The following is an 18,780-nucleotide window of genomic DNA, read 5'->3' as shown; positions in this document are numbered from 1 at the left end:
TTGAACGTTTCTATGTTTTTTACCCCCGAGAAGGGGTGAAACTCATATCCAGGGCAAAAGCACACATCCGCACAATATCACTTTTTTATTTGACATGTTAGGTATGTGTATGCCAAATTCCATGTCAATGAAAGCAATTCTTTAAAATTCGGAGATTTTGCAATATTTTACTGTGAGTGACTGGACTATAAATATGACTTCTATAGTTCAGTTTTTGCTTTATTTCAAGCACCTACCTACCTACCTGCCTACCTTCAAAAAATAAATAGAAAAACATTATCCAAAATGCCTTAAAGGGCGCCAAAATCCTTTTTTGCACAAAGGCGCCAGTTACCCTTACGGGGGCCCTGGCTAAGATAAGATGGGCAGGTCATATGGTAAGATCAGAGGAAGATAGAGTGTTAAAAACTGTGTTTTTTGAGAGACTTTAGATGATCAGTAGGCCATCCCAGAAAAAGATGGAAGGATGATGAGGAATCGAAGTATTCTGAAATAGAAGGCTGCTTGTAGAATTATTTTTATATTTGAAACAACGAGGTGAACCATTTTATTTCACGTTAAAATTCCTGAAATCCAAACACTGAGAGAAAAATTTAATACCTTTTTTAATTGCGGCTCGGGAAAAATTTCTGATTTTGAAAAATGGCTCGGACTATCAAAGAGCTTGGCCACCCCTGGTATATTGTATGATTCGGGAGTGCTCCTAGTAGCATTTAACGTGTCTCGGTTTGTTTATTTCTACGGCATCTTGATTGTAAACCAATACAGAGATAAGTACCCAATGGTCAACATCAACAGTCTCTATGGTATGATGTATTGTTATTTATTTGCTCCTGGCACATTATTTTTGTTTTACTACAGGGTGTCCAGAAACTCTACCGACAAACAAAGACAGGAGATTCCTCAGATAATTTTAAGGTATTTGAACCCAATTCACCTAGTCCGAAAATGCTTCCTAAGGGAGCTAGAGCTCTTTGAAGATGGCGTCTTGTAATTAGTTTTTCTTAAATAACTCCAGAACGCTTCTATTTAGAAAAAAGAAAATTTGTATACATATTTACTTTCCAGAAATGAATCGATTTCATCCATTGCAAATTTCTAGTACCGGTCATAGGCGTCCGTTTTGGGTAGGGCAACGGTTATTTTATCGCATAACTTTTTTGTCTTCAACTTTTAAGCATTTTTCATACTGGATTATTAAAATGTGAGGTATTCTAGTACTAAAAGGTACTCTTACTTTAAGTCGGTAGGACACACCGTTTTCTAGAAAAATGGATTTGAAACTTTTTGGTTTTGGGAATTTGAAAATAAAAATGAAAAGAATTAAAAAAAAAACGATGTATTTTACCAACTTAAAGCAAGAGTAACTTTTAGTAATCGAATATCTCATAATTGAAAAATCTAGTGTCAAAAATACTTAAAAATTAAAGACAATAAAGTTATGCTATGAAATAACTATGAACTACCCAAAACGGACGCCTATGACCGGTACTAGAAATTCGCCATTAATGAAATCGATTAATCTCTGGAATATAAATAAATGTAACAGTTTTCATCTTTCTAAATAGTTTTTTTTTAATCTTATTTTTTGTAATTCAAAGAACGAAAAATTTTCAAATCGATTTTTCTAGAAAACGGTGTATCCTATTGACTTAAAGTAAGAGCACCTTTTAGTATTAGAATACCTCATAATTTAATAATTCAGAGTCAAAAATGCTTAAACATTAAAGACAAAAAAGTTAGACGATAAAATAACCGTTGCCCTACCCAAAACGGACGCCTATGACCGGTACTAGAAATTCGCAATGGATGGAATCGATGCGTTTCTGAAAAGTAAATATGTATACAAATTTTCATTTTTCTAAATAGAAGCGTTCTGGAGGTATTTAAGAAAAACTAATTACATGACGCCATCTTCAAAGAGCTCTAGCTCCCGTAGGAAGCATTTTCGGACTAGGTGAATTGGGTTAAATTGTCTTATAATTATCTGAGGAATCTGCTGTCTTCGTTTGTCGGTAGAGTTTCTGGACACCCTGTATAAGTAGTTCATTTTTAAGCATACCACTTCGAAAACATTTAATTGTTGTGTTGAAACATTCCATTGAGTGCTTGGATATAGTATAGGTACCTATCTGGTACTAAAACTATGTTTTCTGCAAATCTCAAATGGTTTAAGCTTTAAGCATGTTTAAGTATGATCTGTCGATGTTTCTACCCTTGTTGTTCCAATTCAATTTCTTAAAAATGTCTTCTAGCGCAAGGGTAAATAGTTTGGGGGAAACGGTGTCTTTTTGTCTCAGTTGTGAGTCTGAGTGAGTACTGTCTACTAATAAATTCTGTCTCGTGAAAGTCCCAGAGCATTTTGCGTAGCGAGAAAACTAGGTTAAGTTACACCAAATTCCTTTTCATATTTTCGGGCATCCTCCACCGACTAGGATTTTGGTACACAGCACTCACAGCAGAATGATAAAATAAGTAATATCTGTTCCTTCTTTAGAAAGACTATTTGCAGTTCCACGGTGTTATCGACTTATAAGTTGTAGACTTCACTGAAGCTTGGATATCGGGGGCAATAAATAATTTGATTGAACTGCTGCGTTTCCTCAAGCCCTTTGAGTGCAAAAGTCGATAGCTACCTGCTCTGCTTAAAACAGCATAGGAGTATTTCAGAGGGCGTTAAGGAAATTTAAAGTGCAAAAAAGCGTACATGGAGGAGGTTATATAAGGAGGTGAATGACGATGTATGTGGCAGGAGATAGAACGCCTTTTGGCGCGACGTAATGAGGAGAGACAGCAGGAGCAGCGGCAGATTGCAGATTAGACCATTCTGAAAAGAAACTCTTAGCTACTGCAACCCGCATGAAGATAGGAAAGATACCGGAACCAGATGGATTACCAGCTGAGGTGAAATGTGTATTTAAAGAGACCGTGAACACGGGGCGGTTTATTTTCATCTAGGTAACTCAGGTATTCACATGAAATACGCCAGTCAATGGGAGCAAGAATAGGATATTACCTCCGAATTCTATCCTACTGCATGGATTTTAATGAAATTTTGGGCCTAGCCTCTACTGATCTCCTAATTCAAAGTCTACCCTATGCCGATGTGTGCTTTTATCTTGGGGGTGGTTCCCACCCCTTCTTTGGGGTGGAAAAATTTTTGGTTAAAATTACCACAGAATTCGCTAAAGAACCTAATTCTAAGCAAAAACTGTTCTATAATTTTTTTTAAACTCAATACTTTTTGAGATATTTGTGGTTGAAAATTAGCCATTTTCATTGAAACAATACCTTTTCGAACGGTTTTTTGCGAATACCTTAAAAACTATGCATCTAACTAAAAAAACTATATTAAACATTTTTATAGGTTATAAAAAAACAAAGAGACATTTGCCTTCATAAATCTTCTAACAAAAAGAGATATGGTAGGAGAAAATTGTTTGTTTTTTGGTACATTCTCAAATTGGTGTATTCAACTTGAAATAACAGAGAAACGGTCAATTTTAGGTGTATAATGCCACTAATACCTTTTGTAGTGCTTGAAAAGACCTTTAAAATGAGTTATATTAGAGGTCCATTACATTAAAACTAAGCTAGATATGCTGCAAACAAAATTGATAACTAATGTATTTTAAGAAAAAATGAGAAGTAATTTTAACCTCCATCCACCAAAATGTAAATGCATCGTTTTCCTTCTACAATACCTTTTATTATAGTGCTATTTATATGTTCAAAAAGTTGGACGGGTTTAAAATGAATGGTTTTTGAAAAAAAAAGATCAAATTATAGAGTGCATTTTTATATTTTCTTAAAAATCTTCCTTTTTCTCCATGTAACTTGAAAATAATAAGAGATACAGTAATGAAAAATAAAAAGGAAATTTATATCTGAAAAAGCCTTACATTTTTGTGTGGTATCTTTTTTTCGTATCTCTTATTTTTTTCGAGTTACATGGAGGAAAAGGAAGATTTTTAAGAAAATTCAAAAATGCGGTCTATAATTTAACTTTTTTTTTTTCAAAAACCGTTAATTTTAATCCAGTCCAACTTTTTAAACATAGAACTACCACTATAATAAAAAGTATTGTAGAAGGAAAATGATGTATTTAAGTTCTGATGGATGAGGGGTTAAATATAGATACTTCTCATTCTTCTTAAAATACATTAGTCATCAACTTTTTTGCAGAATATCTCGCTTAGTTTGAATGTGATCGACATTTAGTATTGCTAATTTTAAAGGTCTTTTCAAGCTCTACAATAGCTATTAAAAGTAAAAGTTATTTAGTATCATTATGCACCTAAAATCGACAGTTTCTCTGTTATTTCAAGTTGAATAAACCGATTTGAGCATGCAGCAAAAAAACAAACTCTTCTTACCTACCATACCCCTCTTTGTATTTTAACTAGAAGATTTATGAAGGAACAAATCTCTTTGTTTTTTTTTATAATCTACAGAAATATTTTATATAGTTTTTTTGTTAGATGCATAGTTTTGGTTTTTAAGATATTCGCAAAAATCCGTCCGAAAAGGTGTAATTTTTCAATGAAAATGGCCTTCAACCACGAATAACTCATAGTATGGTATAGTTAGACCCAAACCCAGACATCCAAAGTGAAAGTTATCCTCCAACACCAAATTGTTCTATATAGTCCACATAATGTTCAGAAAAAAGTCACACCATTTTGAGCGTCGAGTTTGGGGGGGGGGGGGGAGAGGGGGAGAAATCTGCAAATTCGTAGTTTTTTAAGTTTTTCGTCAATATTTCTAAAACTAAGCGGTTTAGCATGAACAACCCTCTACACAAAATTGTTCTACATTAAATTTGAAATAAAAAAGGCCCTATGCATAACGCTTCTAAAATTAACGGTTCCAAAGTTACGGAGGTAGTATAGTATAATTAGTCCAAAAAAAGGCCTAACTCATACATCCAAAGTAAAAGTTTTCCTTCAACAGCAAATTGTTGTATATGGTCCACATATTGTTTAGTAAAAATTACACCATTTTGAGCGTCCGGTTTTGGGGGGGAGATGGGGGAGAAGTCGGTAAATTAGTAGTTTTTTTACGTTTCTCGTCAATATTTCTAAAACTATGCTTTAGCGTAAGGAATGTTCTATAGAAAAATATTCTACATAAAATTTAAAACAAAAAAGGTTCTATACATAATTGTTATAAAATCAACGGTTCCAGAGTTACGGAGGGTGAAAAGTGGAGGTTTTCGATACTTTTTATATTTACCGATTTCTCCCCCCTCTCCCCCCAAACCCGACGCTAAAAATGGTGTGACTTTTTTTTGAACATTATATGAACCATATAGAACAATTTGGTGTTGGAGCATTTTCACTTTGGATGTCTGGGTTTTTGGTATAGTTATATCATATATTGCCCAAAGAATATAAAAAGTATCGAAAACCTCGACTTTTCACCCTCCGTAACTCTGGAACCGTTGATTTTATAAAAATTATGTATAGAACATTTTTTGTTTTAAATTTCATGTAGAACATTTTTGTATATAACATTGTTTACGCATAAGCATAGTTTTAGAAATACTGACGAAAAACTTAAAAAAAAAATACTAATTTACCGGCTTCTCCCCCCTCTCCCTCCCAAACCGGACGCTCAAAATGGTGTAACTTTTTACTGAACAATATGTGGACCATATAGAACATTTTGGTGTTGGAGGAAAACTTTAACTTTGGAGGTTTGGGTTAGGTCTTTTTTTGGACCAGTTATACTATACTACCTCCGTAACCGTGGAACCATTCATTTTAGAAAGATTATGCATAGGGCCTTTTTTATTTCAAATTTAATGTAGAACATTTTTGTATAGAAGGTTGTTCATGCTAAACCGCATAGTTTTAGAAATATTGGCGAAAAACTTAAAAAACTACGAATTTACCGATTTCTCCCCCCTCTCCCCCCAAACCCGACGCTCAAAATGGTGTGACTTTTTTCTGGACATTGTGTGGACCATATAGAACAATTTGGTGTTGAAGGATAACTTTCACTTTGGATGTCTGAGTTATGCCATCTTTTGGATCAACTATACTATACTATCAAAAAGTATTGAGTTTTTAAAAAATAATTATAGAACAGTCTTTGCTTAAAATTAGGTTCTCTAGCCTCTTCCGTGGCTATTTTAAACAAAATATTTTTCACCCCCGAGAAGGGGTGGGAACCACCCCCAAGATAAAAGCTCACATCGGCATAGGGTAGACTTTGTTGCTTGAGCTATTCCCTACTTACTGTGAAAATATCAAGTAAATCGATGTAGTAGGATGGAATTCGAAGCCAAATATCCTCATTGACTGCCCTAATATGGTTATTTCGACTAATAACTGAAATAGATTGGCAAGGAAGAGACTTACGTGGGGGTGTGAACTGTCAAGAAGAGTTTGAAGATTCTGCGAAGGATATTCTAATTACGATTGCTGGGAAAAAGAAAGACGACAGAGTGAGAGAATCACAGTCAGGGGCGTCATTTGAAATTTTGATTGGGGGGGGGCAAGCATTATATACAATACATTATATGTATATGATGTAATGATGAAAATTTATGTATTGTTTGTAAATTTCAGTCATTTTCAGTGTTAGGGGGGCAAATGACGCCCCTGATCACAGTGAAGGTGCTGGTTAAACTAATGCTGCGTAATGAGAAATATTGGGAACCTAAAGAAAGAGAGACTGACAGCGAGAATGGTGTAGCTCATAATGGAGCGGCGTGAAGAAGATATTATGGAGGGCGAAGGGAGTACAGTAAGTACGGCCTCCTCTATAGAATTCCACTCTACCTTGCGGTGGGTGAAGATCTTTCTCTATTGGCGTAAAAATAAGACTGGAAAAACTACTTATTTACCATATATGTATATGCTATATATTACTGATCTCCAGTAAAAATCAAGCATTATAATAAAAGTCAAAACGGCAACATGTGTATGTTTTCAAAAACTGATGTGTAAAATTTGCTATGCCGAAGTAGGTAGGTACCTACTATCGGCATAGCAAATGCCATCATCAGAGCTTCGTCTTGTAGGTATAAAAACCTTATAGAAAAGTAATTGTTGACAGACAACATATTAAATTTAAAATTGATGCAGGGCTTGACCACTTATCTTAGGTAAAAACCCTTAAAATTATGTGATTGTGATCATGTGATTGTCTATAGGGCTACCACAAGGCTTTATCCTGTCCCATTTTGTCTTTCCAAACATTTGACTCAATGTTTTATTTCGATTGAATTTATTTTTTATGGATGTTTCTAAATTGTCCAGTTTTAGCTTGTGTATGTTTTTACTGGCACTGTTATTGTATCGTGAATTTTTCTCAAGGCTTTTATTTTTACTTTTTGTGTCCTAGTATTGTTGTATTAATTCTGTAGTGGTAGTGTAATCAATCAAAATACGTTGGTATTTTTTTTCTAACATTGTTCTATTGTGCATTTAATCTCCTTATTGTTTTGATTAACTGTTATCGTTTTCTGAATGAAAGTGAAAGGGTTATAGAACAAGAAGGACCAGTGTCACAGAATGATGCTCTCAGCAAATTAGAAAGATAGAACCAGTAACCCTAGTAGTTCTAAATAGGTAATAAATATTAATTTCCATTTTATCTGCTTACGAATGTGTCTGAATAATTCTGATAAAGAAATTTGTCAAATTAAAAGATGAAATGAAGGATCATTTAACATTTAAAAATGTGAATATTTTGCAATCAAGTTATTCATCTTTTAAGGATTAAGGCTCTGAAAGAGAAAGTAAGATTAAAACGAAATGGTTGATTTCAAAAAGTAACAATTTATTGCACAGTTTATTTACATCATTTTATTTATTGCTATACAATTTCTTTATTCCAAATCAAAATGGCATATTACAAAAGGTAACTAACAAAATTTTTTCTATACTGAATTTGTTGCTAGAGACAATTGTTGAAAATATACTAACGAGACACTGTTATCACAATATTTATAATAGTATACTTAAGTCCCACAAATATGTGCATGCAAAATTCCTATTGCATGACAATTTTAATACGTTATGGACTCATAGATTAGTATCGTTGCTTAATGATGGCATCTGATATGCATTTTTCATTCAATAAATTAAACACTGTAATACTGAACAATAATTTAAAAATTTATTTAATATTCATATTCGCTCTGTAAATACAAGCTGATGTAATCAAATTGACTAGTACTGAAATGAGATAGACTTGGATAATCTCAAATAGCTAAGTAATTTACAGTATTGTTCAATAGCCAACAATAGAGATTCGAGAATGTTCAAACTGTATGCACATCACAACATCCAAGAATGTCCCGGCTCAATATGAGCTAGAAAAATTTGGCTGAAAAACCTATATCCATTTCAAAGCACCAACTTCTGAAACCTGGTTCAAAAGTTAAGACTTATAGAAATAAATATGCCAATAAATTAAATAACACAACTGAAAAGTGTCAACAACTTAACATGTCGAGGGGTGAAAGGTAAAAGGTTGTAACCCACAAATAAACTTTTTCAGGAAGTAGAAAAAACGTTACATTTAAGTAATTTGATGAGGAATTAACCTAATAAAGATACTTAAATGTAACATTTTTTCTACTCCCCGAAAAAAGTTGATTTGTGGGTTACAACCTTTTACCTTTCAACCGCCGAATTATGTAGTCAGTTTATTTACAAAAACCTTTGAATGGGCATTATCTATTTTATCAGCATGAAGCTTTTTGGCCAACGTGTGGAGCAAGTAGCCTTCTATCTACTCGTATAAAAGTATTTTCTACAAAAAGCGTTTTTGGAGTTAAACTAATAAAAGTATTAACATATCTTCCGGATAATCGGAAGTTGTTCTACTCTTGTAAAATTTATAATTCTACATAATGTATGGCGTAAGTATTACAACCTATAGTCAAATATTTACATCGCATAAACTAAGGTTACTCTTCTTATTCGCGAGGAGTAATATTAGTTTAAAAAATCAGTCTCATTAAGGAAGGGCTCCGCATTCGTAGGGCCTGGATCCAATTGACTATTCGACAGCCAATCGGTTTGTATTAAGGCTAATAAACGTAAATTTGCTTGAGTTGAGGCTTCAACTCAGCTGGAATGGTGTATACTTCCTGGGAAGGCTTCCTTTTCACAAGACGTCTCCATTTTCCTCCAAGGTTTTTCCTGAATCCTCGGACGAATCCTGGACGGTCCCCAGAATTTTGTACAAGCGTATCCTGCAATCAAAAAAGAAATTATTAGTCAAACAGTCGGTAATTTGCATTTAACATTTTTTAATTATCAATGCAGAGTATGTACTTTTTATGAAATCATTGAACAATCCTCCTCACTAAGAATGAATTCAAATACAATTGCCCTACAGGTAATTTCTTTCTGTACGGTCGTTAGGGTCTTTTCTGATCGATATAGTCTACAGTGTCAACGACCTTTACAGCCGGAAGTCTGAGGTAGGGTCCTTGAAAAGATTCCTCCAATATGGTATTTAAATAAATAGTTTGCATTTTTTATACAAGGCTATTTGGTAATTTAAATACCCTAAACTGTGTTAAAACTTCTAAATTAACAGTTGTCTGGTAGTCTTTATTTAACAGAAAAGGATAGATTAACGGAGTTCGTTTGCCTACAGCACAACGGACCTTCTGTTCAATGTTGCCAGACTTTGCATCAAGGCCGACCGATATATTTTCGCTACAATTTGAGAATTTATCATAGGAAGTGTAAAAACGAAACTTATATACATTCGGTTAAAATTATCTAATCAATTAAGCAATAATTAGGCGAATTTAGAAGGTTATGAAAAAGATTGGCTGTATTTAAATTTATAAATAGATAAAGGTCTCTGACAACACGACTATTCACGCGATAGTACTGTTGCTTAAAAGTATACAATTTTTATACCGTTAAGATTAAACTACTTTCACTTATTCAACGCTATTTCGGGGAGTAGAAATTGGGACAAATTTTGAAAGTTCTACAATTTACCGTTCTTTAACTTTTACACACCTGACTTGCATTTAACGAACAGACGAAACGACAAACTTTATGCATGATTTGAGAGAAACTGCGAGTTGTAACGGCTGTTAATTAGGAACTATTGCAAAATTTAAATGGGTATACCCACATACACTTTTAACCTCGTTTCTGTGGCATTGTAACTGTTAATCGGAGGCTTCTCTTTCCCAGCAATAAAATAAAAAGAAATTATTTGCGCAATGCTTGTTCGTCATGGAACGCTTCGTTTTCCGTTCTATTACTTGACAACATAGGCGCCCATACACACGGGCAGGGGGGGGCCGTGGCCCCCCCCTAGCTTTTCGGGAAAGAACAAAAATTAAATTTATATTACATAAACGTATTTTTGTCAAAAAATTATTGGATAATTTTGAGAGATAAATTGGAAAAAACATATTTATTAATAAAAAAAATTCACATATTGGGTAGTTATTAATAGTTTAAGAAAATCTTTGTGTCTGTGTCTGCGACAGTGGTCTATATAGAATGTGCATAATACACATTTCCCACAATCACGGTATGCTATTAACGAAAACATTGAAAGAGATTAGAGGCGTGGGAAACATATATACACTGTAATCGACACCCAAAATTATCAATTAAATGAATCATTTATAATACTGCAAAAAAAAAACCATATCAGCAAGAAATCCGATCTCTGACCGAAAATCTTTGAGAACTGGTATAAAGTAATTATATTTTATATTTCGAAATAAATTCATACTGAAAAATAATTTTTTAAATTTATTGAACATAGTAAAATTTTAGTTTGCATAAGTATTTTTTTAGTAAGTAGATTATTTTTAAAGTGTGCATTATGATGAACAGAACAATTTTATTTAAATGAAAAACAGGTGATCTTTCATGATGAATGAGTGTTATATACAGGGTGTCCCAAAAGTAGCGGAAAGGTCGAATAATTCGCGAAATGAACATCGGATCGAAAAACTGAAAAATACGTGTTCAATAATTTTCAAAAATCTATGCGATGACACTAAACAAGTCCACCACTTCAACCCCTGGGTGTGGAGCGGGGAGTAACTTTAAAATCTTAAATGGAACCCCTAATTTTTGTTGCAGATTTGGATTTTCCTTGTAAAAATAAGCAAATTTTATTCGAGCCATTTTGCGAATTGTGGATACATAGCGCTATAATCGGAAAAAACGGTATATCGTGATACCATAGCAAAATTATAGAAACGGTCTAATATCTCGAGAAATATACTTCCAAATAAAAACTAAAAAACACGTGTTTAATATTTTTCAAAAATCTATAGAATGACACCAAACAGGATTTTTCATTCCACACTCTGGAGGTGGGGTGAGAGTTAACTTTAAAATCTTAAATAGGAACCCCCGTTTTTTCTTGCAGATTGAGTTTCCTCCTCAAAAAATAAGTAACATTTATTGGAACTTTTTTAGAATTGTTGACGGATGGCGCTATATTCGGAAAATGCGATTTATTTGTGCCATCTATCAACGATTCTAAAAATGTTTGGAATATGTGTGCCTTATTTTTCATAAGGATTCTAAATCTGCAAAAATAAAGGGGGCTCCTTTTTAAGATTTTAAAGTAAAAACTTGGTTCGACACATACCCATGGTTAGTCTGCTCGCCAAAGTTGAAGGGAAGGCTTTGCAAGCATTGTATTCTTTTCAAACGGGTTTTAAAGAGAGGTGCAACTTTTGAGGTACCCATGACATTTCCATTTAAAAACTTGGTCTAGTGTTTAAATGTATGAATAATTTCTCACAACAGGGTTCAAACTAGGTTTTTTAGGTGGTTTAAACTACAGTAGACTCCCTCTATAACGAGAACTGAAATGGTGGATTAATTATCTCGTTATAAGCGGATCTCGTTATATCAAACAATAATAATATTGAAATGTTTTGATGCCTCTTACGTAGTTCATTAGATGTCGATGGTCAACCTGAAGAGTGAACAATATGAGACTTCGCCGCCATAAATTGTAAATTTCCTGTAGTATTCAATATCGGTCGATAAACAGGCACATGTTTATTACAGGTGGCCGAGTTTATTACGGCACTGGCCTCGATAATAAGACAGATGTTGGGCATTTCTATGTACAGGTAGTTGGGGCATTTATTTATTTATGACCATTACAACGCTAGAAACAGGTAAAAACAAGTATTCTTCGATTTAAATTTTCCTCGTTATAACCAAATATGCCTCGTTATAGAGCGTTATAGTTCAATAGGAATTTCATGGGACACCTAATGTACCTCGTTATAAGCGAAACCTCGTTATATCCGTGTTCGTTATAGAGAGCGTCTACTGTATATATTGTCATCCGAAATATACAAAATGTAATGTGCAACATCTTCACGTTTGGCCCCCCCCTAAAAATTTTTATATGGGCGCCCTTGCTTGACAACTTTCGAATTTCAATTAAATGTGGGAAAACAGTTTGAAAAGTTTCAAATTATTTTATACTTTATGTGTGACGTTTAAAAATACGCGAATGATGGATTGGTATGTACATCACTTGACAATATTCTGAATGTTTAAAGCATGTTTTACGTATGTCTGTAAAGCGAAGGGCATTCTTAGTGAACGTCAAAGGAAACTACCATCCATAAATGTATGGAACATGATTAAAAAGAATGAACAATATTAAATTTAGAGATATGACTGCTGGTTCAAACTGTTGGAGAATCTGTGGGTAACCGTGAACTTTGCATACTTCTGAACTTTGTTTCCGACATTTCAATAGCCTTGTATTTTGCATAATTTTCATCATTGAACGTTTTTTTGAATATGTCAAGAGTAACAATCACGATCAAACAAGCATTACACAAATTCCAAAAGGTAAGTAATTTTGAAAAATGAATGTAAGTACCTGATTGTGATTGTACGGGTACTGATTCGCAGGTGGTGGAGGTTGCGTCCATAGAAACTGTCCTCGGTAGGTCAAGTCCGATTGGAGAATATGGGGTGATGTATTCTGGTGGTTGAGTTGAGTTGCATTCGGGGTAGTTTGCAGGACCACATCGGTGGGATGAACGCTGTTGCTGTGTTCTTCCCTCTTTCTGAGTTTGCTGCGAACAAGACGAATTGCAATCATTGTGCCGTTACTGCCCACCATTTTTGTATCGGGGCTCCGTTTTGTAAATCCGAAAATAGCTATTTTGAGGCCGTTAAAAACAGTCACAATCACTTTATAGTTTTTTAACACCTTATTGCCACCAGCCACACTTCACAGCACTGTATTAATTCCTTTGGTTCAGTTTTTTAGTCACTAATTATTTCAAAAAAATTGACTAGAGAATACGATAATAATTACGAAGAGCGGGTCTAGCGTTGTTGCCAAACTCACTCTAACTAATGCGCTTCCCTGACTTCAATGTCGAGAATGAAGCGATCGTTTTGCTGTCAAGCGTTTATATAGAAAGTGTGACGTCGTTCAGCGTGCTGGTAGCAATCAGAGGCGTGGCGATAGGGATTTTTGAGGAGTCAAGGATTTATTTGAAAGTTGTTCCTGTATACTCGTCCATTGTTGAATGTAATATCTCGTTAGTTATTTTACAATGAAGAAAGTTACTGCTTATGAAAGAGCATGATTAAAATAAGGTTTTATAGTAATTGTGACTGTTTTTAACAATAAAATGGGTAACAAAAAACTTGGAAATATAAATATATATTAAATCACTTTTTTGTATAATAGAGCAAAATAAATATTAACTACTATTGTATTTAAAAGTCTAATATTTGTTTCTATAGATATTTCTGTGATGTGGCAGTTAATTTTTTTGGTCAAAAGAGGAAAATTTGAAATACTTATCAAAATTATTTCTCACACAATCTTCTATAATAATTTTGTTATACATTTTACTATATTATTCTATAATAATTATTGTTTTCTTGTGGTATGTGCAATTTACTATTTTAGTTGGGATTAAGCAACAGTGTTACTTTGAAATTAAATTTATTTGACGTTTCGATTTCCACTTTGGAAATCGAAACGTAATAATGGTATTTTGATAACGATTTTCAAAGTGGAAATAACGGTTTCAAGTAAACTTAATTTCAAAGTTAAATTGTGCTTAATCCCAGCCAAAGAGGTAAAGTAGGTATAATTTTTAAATTGAAACATTATGATTTTTCTACGAAAAATTAAGACTTTGTCAAAATTTCACAGATCGGTACGTATTAAGTATATAATATTAGAAACAAAAAGTGAATGATAGAAAATGGTATTAAAGATTTATTGTGACTTAATGAAGACAATAACTTATAATATTTCTTTTTTACTCTTTGTGATTAATTTGAGAAGAAAGCTAGTTTCTACATTTTTAGTCTATAAATTTGTTAAAATAAAGAAAACGGTTGTATTTTTTAATTGAAACAATTACCTATTGTAAACTTTTAAATTTGTCAAAGGCTTATAAAAGGGGATAAAGAAGCATTATATGTTGCTGATATCGTGAAAATGTTTTGTTGCTTAAAGTTCCATTTTGTATTTTTATCACATGTTGTTAGTTTTAGAAATGAGGATTGTATGCCTATGATTTTATTGTATTTTTTTAATTGAAACAATTATTGTAAATTTTACAGTCAAAGACATATGAAAGTGGATAAAGACGCATTATATATTGTTTGATATCGAGATATAACCTGATATCGTCATACACAATAAAAACATTGTTTTGTTAAAATATTTTTTGGCTTAATTAAAAAGTCCCATTTCGTATTTATATCATATATGTTGGTAGTTTTAGAAAAGAAGATTGCTTAAGGGAAAAAGCACAAAATGTCGCCTGTCAAAATTTTCAAATGTATCCATTTTTTTCGAATCCTGATAAAACTAATAAGTATTTTTGAAAAATTTAAACGCAGAATGAAAGATTACGTTATTACCGAGGGCCGAAAGTCTCTTATAATAAATAAAAAGTTTCTTTTGAATGAAATATTAATTTGCAATTAAAAAATCACACTAAATTTTCTCTTTTATTTTCACCCCTGTAACTTATTAAAATAAACATTATAGAAGTTTTCAGGGACTTTCAGCCCTCAGCAATAATGTAATATTTCATTCTGCGCTTAAATTTTTCAAAATATGTATTAGTTTTCTCAGGATTCGAAAAAAAAAACGGATACATTTAAAACACATTGAACATTTTGACAGGCGACATTTTGCGCCCATGCCCTTAAGATTTGTTGTATTTTTAATTGAAACAATTATTGTAAATTTTAAATTTGTATAAAAAGTAAATTTGTATAAAAGGGGATAAAGAAGCATTATAACAATATGTTGCTGATATTCAGGCAGAATCTGATATAATACAAAATTGTTTTGTTTAAAAAGTCTTTAAAAAGTTTAAAAATGTTGAAAGAAGAAGATTGCCTACCATTGCGACATATTTTTAAAAACGTTTACGTCGCAAAAACATTGATAATCCTCAATTTCATACTTTGCTTGTTTTACAAAATTTCACAATATTGTTTCCCCAATTTCACCACAGTTCGGCGGTAATGGATTCGATCGTAGATGGAGGGGGAACCTGTAGTTTGTAGTTTCGAGGCGATCGCGACTTGGGAAACTTTGGACGCGGCGCTTGAGCGTCAATTTTCCAACTTTTTATCTCGTGTAGGTATGTTGTATCAATTTATTGCAAATGAATAACCTCGCGCGATCTCGAAATTTCCCATTTTTAAACGTAATCGTTGCTTGGTGCTCGCTTATCTTGTATTTTATTCTTGGGATTTCAAGATTATTTAATATTCGATGTAATTGTGGGAAGTTGTAATCATAATAACTAATTTTAGGAAGAGCGATCTTTTTTTTGTTATCTTTAGTATTAAATTTTTATTGTTAATGTTTTTCCCGTTCTTTGAAGATTGGGTTGTCAATCTAAATTTGGTTTTTACTCTGATGAAGTGCAGATAATTTTCGCACCCAATATGTATAGGTATCTAGAATAATAAGTCTTGTTGAGTGGGAAGATCTCTAAGGGAAGTCTCTGATACACAATTCATACAAACTTTTTCTACAAAAATAAGAGTGTAGGCACATGAATACAAACTTCATAATATTATGTATTATGCAGTGGTAGTTAACTGGAACGTTGATCTCTACTTACGGGTATTTCTAAAATATCATCCGCACAATCATGGGTAAATTAATGAAGGGAATTCCTAAATAGTTTCACTTCTTGATAAAATTCATATGTATACTGCCCTTGGCAGAATAAGTGGAAAATTATAAGTTTATTAATGTGTCATAGTTAGTAAACACAAAGTAAACTTTCCAATAAAATCTTTAGTCAGACCATTTTCTGCAAACCATCATCAGCATAAATCTTTTTATTTTGTTATGAGTTATAGACAACTACAGCGAAATTTTTTTTTCTCCTTCTGCTTCTTCCTTTTACCTAAATATGACCCTGTCTTTTTTAAAGTGCCTCCAGGAAGTTGTCATTCCATCATTTTCGTGATCTTCCCACTGATTGTCTTCCTATTTGGGAACTGTCTCTCGCCGTCTTTACTACTCAATTTGTTGTCTTATATGATGGTTCCAATCTACTCTTCTTCTTCTTACCCATCATGCATCTCCGTTCTCTATCTTCGTCATATATTCTGTACTTCTAGCTCTGTAAATTCTGCCTTTAATTTCTTTTCCGATATTTTTATTATATTTTTACTATAATCTTTCATTTCAGGCAACCTGCGGATCTGTTTGCTCTATTCACGTGATCTTCCACTTTTGTCTCGAAATTTTCGTAGCTAGATAATGTGATGCTAGATATTTAAACATGATCACTTATTCTATTATTTAACCCTGCAACTCTAATTTATATCTTAGGAGAATTGCTATTATAATCATGCATTTTGTCTTTCTTTGGGAAAATAACATGTTAAATTTTCTGGAGGTTATATTAAATTGGTGCAGCATACAGCATACCGAGCATACGTTGTAAATTATCTTCAATTTGAGAGATTAGTATTGCGTCGTCTGCATAGCAGATTATTTTAAGTTGTTTTTTCCCATTTGTCATGCTTTTTTAGTTCTGACTTTTTTATTCCTCTCGTTCCATTCTATAAAACATAGTTTTTGGATATTGTTCGTCTTTCATTTGCATTACATACCCGTATAATAAAAGTTGTTTGGATTTTATTGTACCTACGCCTTCCTGTTATCCTTCTTATTTCTTACCTTAAAATATGATCTAGTTTGGATATCCAACACACTTTTGATACTCCATTTCTACCAGTTCCAGTCTTTTCTTCTCTTTCATCATCATTTGCCAACATTCAGATTCGTACGTCAAAACTGGTTACACTAAGTGACTTGTAGATTGTCATTTTTGTTTGTAAACTAATTTTACGAAAACAAAGTAATTGTTTATACCACATTTGGACCCTGTTGTATTTTCTGCTAAATGTCCAGTTTCAATGTTTCATCCTTTGCTATCACTTGTTCTAGGCATTTAAATTGTTCGTTCATTTTTTTTATATAATCTAATTCACATTTGTGGATCTCTTTCTTCGCCTTTCTTCTAAGATCCCAATTTTAGTATTCTTCGGTTAACTTTAGAATCATATAATCCATGTCTTCCTTTTCGTTTGCCTGAATCATTATTAAATAATTACTTATATATAATAATAAGATCAAATTTTGATCTTCTGCAATGAAAAGATTTCTTATGTACTTGTTTTCAAGTTCTATTTCCATCCCTTCGCATTTTCTCCTCCAGTTGTTTAATGCTTCCTGAATATAGATTTTAAATAGAGTCGTTGGAGATAAAGCATATCCTGGCCTCAAGCCTTATGTAATAGGAAATGCGTTTAAAATTTTATTCTCCGATAAATTTAATCATTGAAAAATAAAAGGTGTAAACAACAAAATTTTAAATATATCTAGGAAAATAATAATATGTTCACGCAGCTCCCAATTGCGTGATAGGGAGTAGTATTAATAATACTAATGTATAACACGATTATCAAGCATGTTGGCAAAAAAGGAATGTTAAATTATCTCCAAGAATACATTTTTTTTAAAGAAAGCGTTAATTAGTTTTTAGTTCGAGTGTCATGAACTTTGTGCAGCAAGTAGCCTTATTCTATTCAAACTACATCAAAAGACAATCTGGCAAAATTATTATAATATTAATTTTGACTTCGCTTTAATGGGTAAAAATTATATATGAGTAATGCGATAAATACTAGAAAAGCGAATGTCTGGATATTAATACTGATAAAAACTTTGAGGAAACGTTTACTAACAGCGGCGTTAGAATGATTCATGCATTATATTATTATGAGTAATGCGACAAATAGCAATAGCATATCAGTGTGTAAGTGAAGTTCTCGACAAATAGCAATAGCATATCAGTGTGTAAGTGAAGTGTACCACTCCGTTCAGCTCTGTACAGGGTAATAGTATTCCGCACAGGACAGATTGGGTGAAATAGGTCTTCATTCCCGACACAGCCTCACTCATTGCCTAATAGGAATATTCTATGGATATATACGGCAGGTGAAAATATGGTATTCGCGGAGTGCAAGTACTTGGAAGGGGAAACGAGAAACGACCGTGCGCGAGTCGCGGAGAAATATTGCAACTATCTTAAATAATTCATATTGTCAATTGAAATTGTCAAATTGACGTATATTTCATACCTTCTGTCAATGAAGCAGAAAAATTATATATTGCTCCACAATATTGATATGATATGCAATTATTATATAAAGGTAAATTTAATTAGTTTTATTTTGCTTGCAGTACTGCATTTTAATAACTAATTTTATT

General features: G+C 32.9%; 2 protein-coding genes across 2 annotated transcripts in view; both read right to left on the bottom strand.

Annotated features, from left to right (window-relative positions):
- The window catches only part of LOC126885721 (probable cytochrome P450 305a1), a 303,602-nt gene that overhangs the window by 166,129 nt on the left and 118,693 nt on the right, over positions 1 to 18,780 (bottom strand). The window lies entirely within an intron of this gene.
- LOC114341349 (uncharacterized) lies at positions 7,771 to 13,395 on the bottom strand. Its single transcript, XM_028292139.2, has 2 exons — positions 12,871 to 13,395; positions 7,771 to 9,214 (listed from the first exon to the last, which is right to left on the bottom strand). The coding sequence occupies exons 1-2, from the start codon at positions 13,114 to 13,116 to the stop codon at positions 9,050 to 9,052; spliced, it is 411 nt and encodes a 136-aa protein (XP_028147940.2). The 5' UTR covers positions 13,117 to 13,395; the 3' UTR covers positions 7,771 to 9,049.

The sequence above is a fragment of the Diabrotica virgifera genome, chromosome 5 (genome assembly GCF_917563875.1).
Source record: "Diabrotica virgifera virgifera chromosome 5, PGI_DIABVI_V3a".
NCBI classification, from domain to species: domain Eukaryota; kingdom Metazoa; phylum Arthropoda; class Insecta; order Coleoptera; family Chrysomelidae; genus Diabrotica; species Diabrotica virgifera.
The sequence above is the reverse complement of the archived record's forward strand: the minus strand, read 5'-3'. Positions and strand labels throughout refer to the sequence as shown.